The sequence below is a fragment of the Nelumbo nucifera genome, chromosome 5 (genome assembly GCF_055504915.1).
Source record: "Nelumbo nucifera cultivar China Antique chromosome 5, China Antique-T2T, whole genome shotgun sequence".
In the NCBI taxonomy this organism is placed as follows: domain Eukaryota; kingdom Viridiplantae; phylum Streptophyta; class Magnoliopsida; order Proteales; family Nelumbonaceae; genus Nelumbo; species Nelumbo nucifera.
The window spans coordinates 40,804,097-40,820,130 of record NC_142653.1 but is presented as its reverse complement, the minus strand read 5'-3'; the positions used below and the strand labels follow the sequence as shown (position 1 = coordinate 40,820,130).

The 16,034-nt window shown below is 38.6% G+C and overlaps 1 protein-coding gene across 3 annotated transcripts in view; it reads left to right on the top strand.

Annotated features, from left to right (window-relative positions):
- Positions 1-2,698: 2,698 nt before the first annotated feature.
- Positions 2,699-16,034, top strand: part of CDKE;1 (cyclin-dependent kinase E;1) — a 49,037-nt gene continuing 35,701 nt past the window's right edge. For 2 of the 3 annotated variants that reach the window (XM_010245184.3, XM_088887449.1), the window contains exons 1-10: positions 2,699-3,185; positions 3,273-3,383; positions 7,112-7,215; positions 7,356-7,398; positions 7,558-7,656; positions 10,474-10,543; positions 10,797-10,891; positions 11,042-11,075; positions 11,151-11,235; positions 11,360-11,440. In XM_010245184.3, coding sequence (XP_010243486.1) covers positions 2,889-3,185; positions 3,273-3,383; positions 7,112-7,215; positions 7,356-7,398; positions 7,558-7,656; positions 10,474-10,543; positions 10,797-10,891; positions 11,042-11,075; positions 11,151-11,235; positions 11,360-11,440 — 1,019 coding nt within the window. In that variant the 5' untranslated portion in view covers positions 2,699-2,888. The remainder of the gene's footprint in view (positions 3,186-3,272; positions 3,384-7,111; positions 7,216-7,355; positions 7,399-7,557; positions 7,657-10,473; positions 10,544-10,796; positions 10,892-11,041; positions 11,076-11,150; positions 11,236-11,359; positions 11,441-16,034) is intronic. The other variant, XM_010245186.3, reaches the window with a different exon arrangement.

Genomic DNA, 16,034 nt, shown 5'->3' with positions numbered 1-16,034 from the left:
AGACGGGGGCAACTGTTGAGCATACTATGGAGCAATTGCATTACAAATCCACACTGTTAATCTTTTTAATATGACGAAAATAGGGGTGACGACTGCAAGTTCTCTCTTTGATCTCTTCCTTTCTTTCTCTCCTTCCACTTCTTTTTCTTCTTCCATAAAAAGAAGGGGAGAGAGAGACCCGGGACGAAGGGGGAGGGGGAGGTCTGAGAGAGAAGCAGAGGCGAAAGGGGTGGTCTAAGAATGAAGAGAGAGAGATAGTGGGGGTTCATGGGAGGAGGGTAATATTGCCTTTTGAAACAAATTTTATAAGTCACGTGGGGTTACATGTGTAGAGATTGTAACGGAGAATTAACGGATGTTAATGACAGGAGTATAGTTAGTCAATTTTCAAACAGTAAGGGTACACTTATTCAATTAGCTAAACCATAAGGGTAGTTTAAGAAATTTACCCTAATTGGATTGGATGTCGGATTGGGCCTTGGATTTTCACATATCATTGACCGGCTTATATATATGTGTATATTATATTATTAACCATATATTATATACATGTATTGTATATTATAATATATTATGTATATAGTATTTATATTATATATTTATTTATAACATATTATACTATAAATATAAAAATTTGAAAAATTGAAGAGTCGAACCAGTCAAAACCAAACTGATCAATAATCTATTGATTTGGTTCGGTTTTGGTTCTAAATATTGCAGAGTTGAAACCATGAACACCCTATTAGAGACCCCTAAATCAAGTTAGATGTCCAATTGTAAGCCCAATTTGGGGATGGGGATGGTCCAACTTCAAAATGGTGGTTGTAGAGATTGATGGTTTAGGAAAGGGAAAGAGATAAAGCGTTGGTCTCTCCTCCCTCTTAATGGGTTTAATCAATATGGTATTAAGGGGTCCCCATATGGGCATGATGTCCTCCTATGCCCTCTTTATAGTATTTTGGAACTCCATAATCTAGAATCTTCCTTTTCTTATCTTTGCCTATTTTGCCAATAAGGATCAGTTTGGAAGCAGTATAAATGCAAATATGTACAGCGTAAATACATGCAAAATAATACAAAATATAAGGTTTTGCACTTTACATATTTGCATTTGTACTCCTTCCAAACTCAGCCTTATTATTCCAAAGAAATATATTTAAACCGGCACAAATACTTGTGCTCGAGTAGGAAATTGGCTTGAATTGGCCTAATCAGATTTGTATCAAGTCAGTTGGGCCCATGTATATATAAATCAATGTTTTTTAACCTATTTTTGACCTGGTCAGTTGAACAGCTTGAACTGCCACTCGATCAAGATTTCAGGTCCGCTTCAAGTAAAATCCAAAGAAGGTAAAAAAAGGTTGGCTTGTTCAAAACCCATATGACATAGACGGTTGAAGCATTGACCCGTTTGACCCGGTAACCAGGTCATGGGTTGCAATACTATGTATGCAAATTTTAGGAGGCCATAGCTTTGCACTCCAATGTCCTATTGAGGTGTTTTTTTGATTTTGGGTAACTTTTCGAGATCCCCATTTTTTTTTCCAAAAACCCTTTGGCTTCAAATTGTAATTTTTGTATATTTTTATAAATAAAAAAAATTAAAATCAAATTAAATATAAAAAGTTTAACATAATTATACATTATTTATTGATAAATACATGTTTATACATACCTATACACATATATGTACATGTATATATACACACAGATATGGTTGACGTAGCACGGGCTTACTTGTCCTACCCGTCCGATCAAATAGATGACCTGCGATCCAAAGGCAAAAATGGTTCTGACATTCAGGTTGGTTTTTAAAACACTAATATAAACCCATTGCCTTACACCAATCAAATTCGGATTTGAATTTTCAATAATCAAATAAAATTGTATTGTAGTTGGATATTTGGATCCAATCCAAATCCAACCCAATTACAGCCCTAGCCTTTAGTCTTGATTCCAAATGAATCTCACTATCTAACCCTCCAAATGCACCATGGGCCAGGCTAAGATAGCATATAAGGCAACTTTTGGTGTTTAATATCAATAAAAGTAATATATTTAAAAAAAATTCAAAAATAGGTTAACTTTATAAAATTAATATCAATAAAGGGCAAAAACACTGTTCATATTCTTCTTCTTGCCATTTGTTCATCAAAGCCGCTGCTCGCCACCGCTGTCTGCCGCCGCCGCCGCCGCCCACCTCCGCCAACGTTGCTGGAGGTGGCGGTGGCGATGCTGGTGGTCATTCCTCTGCTTGTCGCCACCACCACCTCTGTCTCCACCCATCTTCGGCAATGTTGCCAGAGGCGGAGGCAGAGGTGGTGGCATTGGACAGAGAAACCACTAGCGCCGCCGCCACCACCTCTGCCTCTGGTCACCTTCAGCAACGTTGGCGGAGGTGGCATCAGATGGTGATGAACGATGGCTCTGGTGAACAAATGGCAAGAAGAAGAAGATGAATGGTATTTTTGCCCTTTATTGATATTATGTTTAAAAAGTTAACCTATTTTTGAATTTTTTAAATATATTACTTTTATTAATATTAAACCCCAAAAGTTGGCCTTGTATGCTAGAAACCCATGATGATATTCCACATTCGAGTCGAGGGCCAGACAAACCCTACCACGAAGCCAATATTCTGGACGGTTCCAAAAAAGTCCGATGACTTGACGTAGATCCCCAGGCCCCACCCCAGCGCGCGCCTTCATCCCTCAAAAGTCCACTGCCCGACGGCCCCCACAGCAGTATCATCCGCGGAACCCATAAATAAATGAACCGAACCAAATATAAATTAAAAACAAGCCCAATTCTTGAATCCTGATTTCCTCCAAGAAAACGAATTGGGGTTTTCGCGGTCGGGGCCAATCGATGCGGTCTCGGAGGAGTTGATGAGCGCAGGCAGCGGCAACAGCAGCATGAGCAGCAGAGGCAGCATTGGGAGTTCCACCCACAACAACGCCACCGCCACCGCCAATAGCAGCAGCGGCAGCAACAGCAACAGCAACAAGCCGGCTTGGTTGCAGCAGTACGACCTGATTGGTAAGATCGGCGAGGGAACCTACGGCCTCGTCTTCCTCGCCCGAACGAAGTCCAACCCCAACCGCGGCAAGTGCATCGCCATCAAGAAATTCAAGCAGTCCAAGGACGGCGATGGCGTATCTCCCACCGCCATCCGCGAAATCATGGTATGCCTTGTTCTTGTTTTTTTCCTCTTGTTTTTGAAAACCCAATTTTGTTTCTGACTGGTGTGGTTTGCATCTTTTATGGTTTAGTTACTCAGGGAGATCAATCACGAGAACGTTGTTAAGCTTGTGAATGTGCACATCAATCATGCCGACATGTCGCTTTATCTCGCGTTCGATTACGCCGAGCATGATCTCTATGTTAGTATATTTGTTTTTCTTTTTAACAGCTGAGGCTGTTTTAGTTTTTGGTGTATTTGGAGAAATTGGATTGAGAATTGAGGGTACAAATTTGAGTACATGAAACGGAAGTTTCACTTTATTTGAAAATAATAGATATCATTGCTTTTGATTATAAATTTCAATGATCACCTAGTTGTGGATGCACTTGGATACATTTATTTATTTTTCTAGATTAGGAAAGCTTTAGGAAGAATCGTTGGGTTCCTCCTGTATAAATCCCTAAGATAGCGATAGGATAGGACCCGCTTGTAGTGTAATTAGCCGAAGGTTGCACAAAAGGGGTCATCTCGCAAACAGATATTTATGCAATCTTCCCTTTCCTGTTAACAAATTCTTGGCGTGGTGACCCTAGATGGGCAAACAATCTAGTGAAATGATGTCACATGGTTACAGCATACTCGAAATGTGGTAATAAGTGAACAACCAATTTCTAATTTCTTCCAGACGAGGCATACATTGCCAGTCACAGATTCTCTTGAAGTTTAGAGGTTTGTCATCCGGATTTTATCAAGGAAAGCTGTTCATAGGAAGACCAAACCAATTCCCAAGGCAGCTGGACTCCTTACTCTTAACTACAAAAATGCTAAAAGAATCATTTTGATTTGGCATTTGTTGTTTAAATGCTGGATTTTCTTGCATTTCTTTTCAGATTTATTTATTTTTTTGGAGCATGTTTCATGATGTCACTTTGATTTTTTGTTTCTTGGAGCTTGGAACTTATGTGCACTGAGGTTGCATTCTATTAACCATGGTAGAGGATGTTACACTTTTTTGATCAGTAACAGCAGTCTGAAACTTCATTGGATGTAACAAAAAAGAAAATATCCCAACATTGTGAAGAAATTGGAAGGAAAGGATGCCAGTACAAAACTGCCAAAGGCTCGCATTCAAATGTCCAAATATTTTTTTGATTGTAACAATCAAATTATTAAAGCTCATGAACAGAATTCAAATTTACATAAGAGTATTTGTTGTGGACCAGCCGGCCAGCATAAACCACATATCCCTACACTCCTTAAATCAGGCTCCCCTTGGAACCTCACCCCAATATAGTTCAGTCCTGATTACCCCATGTCTGCTTAAGGCATCAGCCATGCTATTTGCACATCTTGGAACCCACTGAAAAGTTGCTTCCAATTCTTCTGCCAATAACCTGATTTCCCTTGACATGCATCTGTATATCCAATTTCCTGGTGCTCTATTTCTTAGCCATCCCACAATTGCTTTGGAATCTCCTCCACTATAATCTTTTTGTAGTTAATTATCAAAAAAAAACTTTTGTAGTTCAGATTACTTCCCAACATTAACCTGTATAACTCTGCCATCAATTCTGTCCTTGTTGAGTCTCCATAACCAATCAATCCTGAAAACAGTGCCATAACTGTTTCAGACATCCAAATAGTTAAACACAATTTACAACCTTACCTGGGTCCATTGCCCTTTTTCCTGTTCAACCCTCCCATTTCTAAGGAATCAGCAGCCATATTTTCCAATCTTGAGTCCAGTTGAACAAGCAGTGTAGTAGTTCATGCTGGATGCTGGGGTCTTAGCTTCTCTTAATAGATACTTAAGGGATCAAGAGTGATTTTTATTTTTGTTGGGGGCCAATTGCTGGATCCTCCTCTAGGAAACAAAAACCCCTTGAGGTGTGGTCTCCCCCAATGGCTGGGTGATTGAAATTGAACTTTGATGGTAGTAGTAAGTAGTCTGAGCAATCCAGGTCTGTCAGGAATTGTAGGAGTGATTAGAGATGAGGTGGCACTATACGGGCTTTATTTTCGGGCCAAATTGAACAAGGTGGTGCTGTAACTGCAGATTTTTTTGCTGCAGTATCTGGGTTAAAGATGGCTAGAGACATGGGAGCAGAAATATTGGTTCTTGAAGATGACTCGAAACTGGTAGTGGGGTGGTTAAAGAAAGGTGAAGGGGTGATTTGGAAGCTTAGAAATGAATACAGGCACTTCAAATGGCTTTCAAGAAATATGACAATTCAGATCAAGTGGGTTAGGAGATCTGCCAATAGTTTAACGGATGGGACTGCTTTGTATTGGGTTAGACAGTTTCTTCACAACTTCTGGTTGTAATGTTTATCTTTTATTAATGAATGAATGAATGAACTTCTGTGTTGCTGATATAAAAAAAGGCAATTTTATTTATTTATTTTTCATAAGCAACAGGAAAAATTTCATTAAGCAAAAGAACACCACAGAGGCCTGTAAATACAACAGCTCCTCCACAGAGGCCAAAGAAAAAATAAAACAGAAATCTCTTACATATTACATGCCTGAACTGCCAAGGAATTTGATCTTAAGATTTCATCCATGATATGATTATTTGACAACCCCCCTTGACTACTATATTCCTTAAACCCTACTGCAATATCAATTTGAGGTCTTGAATTAAGGCTAAGAACTCTGCCCTTAGGGAGTTCCCAAACCCAGTTGGCCCTGAATAATTGAGAATTATATTACTATGAGAATCCCTAACCACTCCTCCACACCAGATTCCCTGGGATTCCCAAGGCAGCACCCATCAAAGTTTAGTTTGCATCTCCCATCCCCTGGTGGGCTCCACTTTACCACCTTCTGAGAGGCCAAGAGTTATCACTCCTTGAAAGGAACAGGCCAATTGGTACTTGGCAGTCTCCTTCACCAACAGTTTATTCCAGCACGAGGAACAGGTCAGTCTAAACCCCTGGAGCAGAGCAAGAAGTTCAATCCTTGTAGGCATTCCTCTACCTGCTGGACCCAAATGGCTAAGCAGGATATTTCTATTATGATCTCTGAATAAACTCCAAATTTCTGAAGACCTTGGGTTACTAAAACAGCATCCACTGAACTTCAATTTTATCATCCCCATCTCCGCTGTTGTCCAAGATTGAATAGCTTGCTATTTTCTAGAGGTAAAATCTTCCACCATTAGTCAACCTCTCAAAATGGAGTCCACTATGATCTCCACAAACTCTTCTTCCTTGGTCAGTACTTGATGTGCCATCAATATCTGTTTCTTGGTTTCTATTCCTTCCTCAAGGGGTAATCAATTTCAACTTTGATGTTTGTTAATTGTGGAGAATTGTGAAAATCCAAGATCTCCACTTCTCTCGTCTTTTTTTTTTTTTTGGGAGGGGCTTCAGAGACAGTATTTCTTTTCTTTTCTTTTCAAGATCAATTGAATCAGGGGATTCCAGGGGAGCAAAAATCCTTACGCTTTTATATGGCCTCCAAGCTGATATTTTCAATTGGATTTAGTGCAATGATGGTGGAGGGGGAACTCAGACTGTCAGTGGTTGGATGAGAAAGGGACCGGTGGTCCTTTGCCATAGATACATTGTGTTAAAGATTGAGTCTTGGCAGCTAGGTTGAATATTTTGCTCCATTCAGTGTCACAATATGCCAACCCTGGCATGGTCTCATCTGGGAGTAGCGTAGAGAGTAGTTATCTATGAAACTTCTTGTTATTAGGACTCTTCTAGGATTCCCAGATGGTTATTATTTTACTGCTTGAATAAAATTTATTGATGAAAGATAAGAGCATATTAACAAATGTTTCCCCCCCTCTTTTGTGCTGCAAGCCTTCAACAGTTGGGAAGAGTGAGATTCATGTTTATGATTTAAAAGGTTTACTTGCAATTTTAGTCAATACACTGTCATATCTTCACTGTTTCTTCCTCTTGATTTTTGTGACAGGAAATTATCAGACATCATAGAGAAAAAGTTAACCATTCTATCAATCAGTACACAATTAAATCATTGCTCTGGCAGTTGCTCAATGGGTTGAACTATCTTCACAGGCAAGGCTTTCACTTGCATGATACTGGTGTATGAGTTAGATAGTTCTACTAGCAGTTCTTAACCTGGAATTCATCCAAGACTCTGGTCTCTGGGCAAACTCTTATTTATTTGTTTCTTCATATATTTTGATTCACTGCAGTAATTGGATTATACACCGAGATCTAAAGCCATCAAACATTTTGGTATGGCTGCTGTACTCATGGTGCCACTTCCTTCTAACAAATATGCTGAGATTATTATTTTTTCAAGTGATAATTTATGAACAAGTTTACATTTATGCTGCTTGCTGCTTTAGGTTACATATGCTACCATTTGCTCATGAAGACTTTTCTATGGTCCAGGTTATGGGTGAGGGAGAAGAGCAAGGTGTTGTTAAAATTGCTGATTTTGGACTTGCAAGAATATATCAAGCTCCATTGAAGCCTTTATCCGAAAATGGGGTATGGTACCCGCAGTTTTCTTCAGTCACATTAGTACTTATATTTGCAGATCTATGCAACTTTTCTTTGCTCTAAGTTTAAAATGCAGACTGATACTAATAAAAAAAATGCGGACTGATACTATGACCTGTTTGTTTTGGTAAACTACATTTGTACTTATGCATGCATCTAATTGGTGAAAAACTGGAAGAATTTCTTCAAGAATTTCATGGAATGTGGTTTGTAATATTTTTTCTTTTTGCTTATGCATTATCATTTGAAGAAAATATCTAGCACATTAGCATGAATGCTCAGAACATCCATGCTAACTCCACTTGCTAAAAAAAGATCTTCCTTATCATTAGATTTTATTGGGAAAGTAAGAACAATATGTTCAAAGAAGAGACTAAATCTCAAAAATCCTCAATGACACTAAACAACTTCTGTGTGCGTTCACAATCTAATAAAATGATCCCAGTCTCTAGCTCAGGCTGCTTATTATCTAATTGTGTTGACTGATTTTGGCTTTTAAGCAATGAGATAGAAAGTGAATTCCTACAAGTTGGGTTACTCCGATTGATAAAAAAAAGTTGGATCACTCCGGTTTGATCTCTTCTGACTGTGATGAACCTCATAATAATGTCATATGTTGAATACTATTTTCAAGGAATGAGAATTAATGCAACTAGCAATGCAAGAGTTCTTCCTAGCTAATTTCTTTTCAAACATGGGCTAAACACTCCAGCTCTGTTGGCCAAATTTGTAGCTTCTGGTGTTATATGAGCTGAGAAACTCAGAAAGCTGTACTTAATCCATGTTTGGTAAAAAAACTGGAAAGCCAGAAATAGGCTTACATTGAGTAGAAAAATTAACTTTTCGGTGAAGCTATCTTAAGTAGCTTCTCCAGAGTGGTTCGGTCAATGCAGAAGCCCTCCCAAACGGGGCTTCAGTCATAACCACTCAAAGCAGTTTACATCCTTGAGTTTTTGGATTAAATGAGAGTACTGACTTCGTGAACTGGTGAGACATGTCAATGTCCTTACCCTCACCTAAAAACCTTCAAGCAGACCTAAGCTCTTTGCTTTGCTCATTTATCTATTCAATCATCTCTTGCAATGATAAACAGGAAGGAAGATAGAACACCCTATCTAGTACCTAATTTTTCTTAGAGAAAACCCTTAGGGAACCATTAATGGAGAAATATGCATATGATATACAATCATAAATCCTTTGAATCAACACCAAGCCAAAACCCTTCTCCTTGTTGGGTGGTGTAGGATCCCCCAGTTATATCTAACATTGCTTTCATGATTTGTATTTCTTTATTGGGGAAATGTCTAGCTAGAGGCAATTTGATGAAAAAAATGAGGTATGGAACTTCCTACAGCCAACTGAACTTTCTGTCAGTTTGGCGTTGAATTGGCAGACCATCTCTTCATTCACTTTTCAGTCAGCCCCTTTCTTGCAGATTCTCAACCTTAGTTGGTATTTCCCCAGAACAGTACATAAGCCAGGATGGCACATCAAAGAGTTAAATAGGAGCAATAAAATAGCCTGGGGTTCTATACCTTCAGCAGTTATATGGTCTGTTTGGACATAACAACATATGAGACTATTTGACAACAAAACACCTCAGGAAGAAGTGTTAAGGAATGCTGTGGCAAGACTTAAATCAAGGTTGTCAGTAACAGGCTTTCAGGGATATTCCTCATTTATCCTATTTTCTGTTGCTACTATGTTTGATTTTTGTTGACCATTTTTTATGTAACTTGATGAGGAGTATCAGCAGTTCTGTTTTATTCCTCATTTATCCTATTTTTTGTTGACCATTGTTTTATGAGATGGTAGATCATGTAGATGAAGAGATCTGGCTGATTGGGAGATTAAAAGTTTCTCCCCAATCAGCAGCCCATTTTGTTCTTCTAGTTCTATGTTACTGCTATCTCTCTTCTTCTTCTTCTTCTTCTTCTTCTTTTCTGTTTCTTTTACTGTTATGGACCATGTTCAAATGCCTTGCATTTCAAAAGAAGAAAATACAAGCACCAAGCCATTTTCTCCTTGTGCAAGACCAACTTTTTCTGAAAATAATTAGGAATCTCTATTTAACACTATGTCTTTTTTCTCAAGTAGTAAAATAACATATTTTACAACCTCTCCAAGTCTTCTAGATTGAATATTAGAGATAATTTTGTACACATCATAATCAAGATAATATCTCTAGAGTACAGCATCTAGTTTTACATGTTTTTTCGATTAATGAAATTCTATAATCTACCTCTTCTCAAAAGAGAAAAAAAGATACTAGCTCTAGAATCAATAGATCAGCTTAATGTGTCCTATGAACTGCTGCAAGCACTAAGTTCTTCATATGTGCTGCATAGGCACCTCAAGATAGGTTCTTTGTCCATGTTGCACACTTCAAAATTTCCAATTTTTAGTGTACATTTGAAGAATATAGTACACGCAGTCCACTTTTTAGTGTACATTTGAAGAATATAGTGCATGCAGTGTCCTTGCCATGTCCGTATATCATGGTTCAACAGCGAATATTCATATAATGAAACCCATGGACTACCCTTCTTAAGGATTATCATCTCATGAACTGCAAGGGGCTTATTAGTGGTATGTGGGTCTCCACAAGGGCGTACTCAAATAGATATCTCTTCCAAATATGGCCTTTTGCAGCTGGAAATGATTATGTCTAAGATCTATAAAAATATATCTAATAAGTAAATGTTCTTGTGTATCTATATTTTATACTTTTCTCAAATTTATTTATTTTTTCCTACAGTTCTGCTTCTCTTTTATGTTAATATTTGATGTAAATGCTTTTGGCAGGTTGTTGTAACTATTTGGTATCGGGCACCTGAGCTACTTCTTGGGGCTAAGCACTATACTAGTGCTGTTGGTATCCTGTGATAATAGATCATACTACATATTTTTTGCAAATAATTTTGATTGTTATGATACAAATCATTGAAAACTGAATAACAATTTTGTTTATTTAAAAACAAAATAAGAATCATATATTTCTAACTGTAAAATATTCTCTTAAGAGAATAGCTTTGGTTTTTATTTTCTTTCATTCTTTAAAACCATTGAAAACTGAACAAGGTTTGTTCATCTCCAAGTGGAAAATTTCCCCTTAAAATTGTAATTAGATATGTGGGCTGTTGGATGTATTTTTGCTGAGTTACTGACTTTAAAGCCACTTTTTCAAGGAGCAGAAGTTAAAGCCACACCTAACCCCTTTCAGGTACCAGACTGGTTTTGATGCACATTGATGTACATCGTTTTTCTTCCTTAATTGATCCTTGTTTTAATTACAATATATGATTCCTAATATCTTTGTCAATTTTTAACATATTCTATTCATTGTTTCCTAATACTTTATTAACTCATTCAGCTTGATCAGCTTGACAAGATATTTAAAGTCCTAGGTAAGAGACCATTGATTTGATATTTTCTGTCTTTTGGGATTTGCTGCAAAATGTTTTAACAATCTATCTTTTCAGGCCACCCCACGCAAGAAAAGTGGCCAACACTTGTAAATCTTCCACATTGGCAATCAGATCAACAACATATCCAAGGGCGTAAGTAGTAAGTTTTATTCTCTGCCACCTTCTTGGGTTAAATTTTCTCTTGGATTTACTCTTCTAGGGATTTATTATCTATTATTTTGGATCTCTTTCTTTCATACTAATCCCCCCTGCTGTTCTGCTAGCAGTGACAATCCTGGTCTCTACAGTGTTGTTCATCTATCTCAGAAAAGTCCTCCATATGACCTCCTGTCAAAGATGCTTGAGTAAGTACTTTCTTTGAATATGGTAATGATGAAATGCGATGTTATAGTGCCATCAAGGGGTACTAACACTTTAGTATGTGATATAGAGTTATTTATGATTGAAGAAAATTGCAGTTACTTTGAATTTGGATTTTATTCCATAGTTCCAGGGCCATTCTTTTCTTTTATTTTAGGGGTGGGGTTGGGTTGGGGAGGGCGTATGGCTCCCCCTGTTTTAACCTCTAGTTATTTTGTAGGCAATTTCTATGGGTTAAACGTTCTCAAAAAAGATAGGTTCTTTGTATTAGTGGTGTTATTGGTCCTATGCTTGGGGAGGTTAGAAGTCTAAAAGATACTGGAATGGAGAAACAAGACTTAATGACTGGGCTTAAAGGGGATAAATTTTCTAGGAGTGGCTCATGCTACTGTGGGGAGTATGGGCGGAGAGAAACTGTTGAAGATTAATCAGTTTTATGATGATTTTTTGAGTATAGATGTTTTATGTTAGTTGTTAGATAGGAGGTGGGGACCACAGTAGTTATGCGAGTCCAAATTTTATTATGCTTTTGAGTGTTATATATGCTGTTTTATGTTTTTCCGCCCTATAAGGGCATAATTGTCTTTGTACTGTTATATTATTTTTAGTATAAATAATAAGTGAAGGGGGTGGCCAGATGATTGCTCTCTTTTCTTTTCAACTTCTCTTCTTCTCTTCTTCTTTTCTCTTCCTTCTCTCTTCAAGAAATTACTTTTCTTTCATATTTTTTTAATTCAACAGATTTCTACTTGGTATAAGAGCATCGACTAGGGTTTCTTGAAGCATTCTCATGCAGCCCTAGATCAGCCGACTGCATGAAGTAGTAAAGGGCTGATCGATCTGCTATAAATTGCCTAGTTCTTGGATTTTTTGGTGGGATCTAGTCATCAGGAAGGTGATCTACTGTTCGGCATCAAAATCAGGAAGAATTGGAGTACGGGGAAGAGTCCCAGAAAAGTTGGATTATTTGTTTTTGATATGATCTTGGGTGCCCAGGTATTGTTAGTTTTCTTTTGATTTTCTAAAGAGGGCGGTTTGGTTTCTGGAATTTTCTGGGCCTCGCAGAGTGATCGATTCACTTTTCTCTATGTTGGGAGGCGTGGGGAGGAGAGAGATTTCCCTCCAGCTAGGGCTTTCTTCTTCCGGAAGGGCTGATTTCTGTGTGTGTGATATTAAATTATTTTTTAAAGGTCTCCAATCTATTTTTTCTTACTGTTGAACTGCTTTAAGTAAGATGGAGAGTTGGAATACCGAGATGAAATCCACTGGTACTGTGGGACTAGGTGTTGGAGGTAGTAGTGATATTTTTGGGTCTGGGATCATTACTACAGTAAAACTTGATGGTACAAATTATTTGGAGTGGGCACAATCAACTAAAATGGCTATTGGTGCCCATGGAAAATTAGGGTATCTCACTGGGGAGGAAAATAAACCTAATACAGACTCTTCCCGATGGGTGTAGGAGAATTACATGGTAATGTCCTCCTGGCTGTGTAATTCTATGTTACCTTATATTGCAAAAAATTTCCTAAGGGCTAATACTACTAAGGAGATTTGGGATAGAGTGACTAAAACCTACTCTTAGAAGCAAAATGAAGCCACAACCTATCAGTCGAGAAATCAGGTGATAAGTATGAAACAGGGAGAAAAACCTCTTGTTGTGTATTTCTCCATGCTGAAAACCTTATGGCAGGAAATAGATCCCTTAGAAACTGTGGTATGGGAAAGTGTAAATGATGCAACAACTTATCACAGACTGGTAGAGAGGAATAGGGTTTTTGAGTTCTTGGCAGGGCTGAACCCTGAATTTGACATTGCTAGGCAACATATTCTTTTTAGGGAGGGTGTGACACTCTCTCAGGCCTATGCCTTTGTCTCTGGAGAGGAGGAGAGTAGGAGAAATATAATGTTGAGACAGCCTGGGATTGACCAGCCGGCTATGGTTGGTACAATAAAACCTAAGCCGAATGGAGACAGGGAGAGTAGTGAGACTAGAAGGGAAGATAAGAAGAACTTGGTGTGTGATTATTGCAAGAAGCCTAAGCATACCAGGGACACTTGTTGGAAGCTTCATCCAAATCATATGACTGCTCGAATAAGAAACAAGAAGGGAATGCAAATGTAGCCACTACAGGAGACTCTTCAACCCCTCTTTCCCAAACTGATTGGGAATCCATTGCAGTAGCAACAATGAGAACAAAATTGAAGAGGTTTGGACAACTTATGAGTAAGAAAGATTCACCTAGCTCTAGCCTTCCAGATGGACAGAAGAATGCAGGAGCCAACTACACCACTTCTTTTGCACATATAGGTAGTTCATATGCAACTGCAAATCTTGCATCCACTTCAGGTAAGGAGGGACCTCCTTGGATTATAGACTCAGGAGTATATGAGCATATGACTAATGCCCCTACCATTTTTAGTTCCTATCAGTTGTGCTCTGGTAGAGATAGTCTCTACAGCAGATGGTTCACATATGCCCATTGCTGGGAAGGGGACAGTTAGAGTGACCAATGATATAACTCTATGTTCTGTTTTACATGTTCCTAGACTTCATACCAACCTACTGTCTGTTGGTTCTTTGACAAAAAAATTGAATTGTTCTGTGACCTTTTTTCCTGGTAATTGTGTTTTGCAGGATCTGGAGTCAAAGAAGATGATTGGGAGTGGTCGTGAGGTGAATGGAGTCTACCTTCTGGATGAGATTCCAAGACATCAGGGCCATCATGTTAGTAGAAGCAGTAGTAGTGGGTCAGAGTCAATGAATTAGATTATGCTTTGGCACAATCGCTTGGGACATCTTTCTTTTAGTTATTTGAAATGTCTTTTCCCAAAGTTGTTTGAGTTTGTTTAGTTATCTACTTTGGAGTGTGAGAGTTGTCAGTTAGGAAAACACTGTAGATAGTCTTTTAAACCAAGTAATAAAAGATGTACTTCTGCTTTTAATATTGTTCACACTGATGTATGGGGCCATATCATATCCCTTCAATGGGAGGATTCCATTACTTTCTCTTGTTTGTGGATGATTATACACGATATTCTTGGATATATTTGATGAGATCACGTGATGAGGTTCCTAACTTGGTAAGATAATTCCACTAGATGGTTCTCACACAATTTGGTGTGGGAACTAATGCTTTTAGATCAGATAATGCTAGAGAGTACTTTGAGAAGGACCTGACCACGTATCTCTTAGAACATGGTGTAGTTCATTAGAGCAATTGTGCATATACATTGCAACAGAATGGAGTTGCTAAGAGGAAAAACAGACACATCGTGGAGGTGGCAAGGAGTCTTATGGTGTGTGCTCCAGTTCCTGTGCAGTTCTGGGGAGATGCAGTTCTTACAACCGTGCGTTTGATTAACTGTGTTCCTTCATGTACTTTGGGGTTTAAGGTGCCATTTAGTCTTCTTTTTCCAGATAGGGAGATATTTCATATACCTCTGAGGGTTTTTGGTTGTGTTTCTTTTGTTCACATTCTTGACCATCATTGCAAGAAATTGGATCCTAAGGCCAAGAAATGTGTTTTTCTCGGGTATGCTCAGAACCAAAAAGGGTATTGCTGTTATGACCTACTGTCGAGGAGCAGATTTGTCACTATGGATGTTACCTTCTTTGAATTCACCTTCTTCTTCTCGAGCGGTTCTCCTTAGGGGGAGAGTTTTGGAGAGGAGAACTCACAATCTGTTCCTCTTCTTGTTTCTTTGGTGCTTCTATCAGTTCAGTTAGCACGTCTATCAGTTCAACTAGCATTTGCATCAGTTCAGCCAGCATCTGCATCAGTTCAGCTAGCACCTACACCTCTAGTTTCATTACTTGAGCCACTACGGGTAGTCTCACAGAAATATCAACACCGACAGATGATGGTTGACTCCACACATCCTCAACCCACACCACTCTCTGTCAGTCCTTCTGAAACTCCAGATTTGGCAAATACAGTTCCAGGTATTCCTCTTGAGCCTAAGCCTGTTATGTTTTTTGATGATAATGTTTCTGTGCCTAACACCATTGTTGCAGCTGACCCCATTGACCTTAATCTTCCCATTGCACTTCGTAAGGGGATGAGAAAGTGTACAACCCACTGCATTTCACACCATCTTTCCTACAGTGCCTTATCACCCTCCTACCGTGCTTTTCTTTCTTCCCTGGATTCTGTGTCTATACCCAGGAATGTTACTGAGGCTCTCTCCAAACCAGAGTGGAAAACAACCATGCAAGATGAGATGGATTCTTTGGTCAAAAACCAAACTTGGGAAATAGTTGATCTCCCCCTAGACAAGGAGGCAGTCGGATGTAGATGGGTATTCACAGTGAAGTATAATGCTGATGGCAAGATAGAGAGGTATAAGGCAAGGTTGGTAGCGAAAGGGTATACTTAGACCTATGGTGTTGATTATCTGGAAGCCTTTGCACTAGTAGCTAAGATGAATTCAGTTCGTATCCTTTTATCTTTAGCAGCCACTTATTCATGGCCCTTGTTCCAGCTTGATGTCAAAAATGCTTTCCTCAGTGGTGATTTACAGGATTCATAAAAAAATGGTGATTTACAGGAGGAGGTATATATGGACATTCCAATA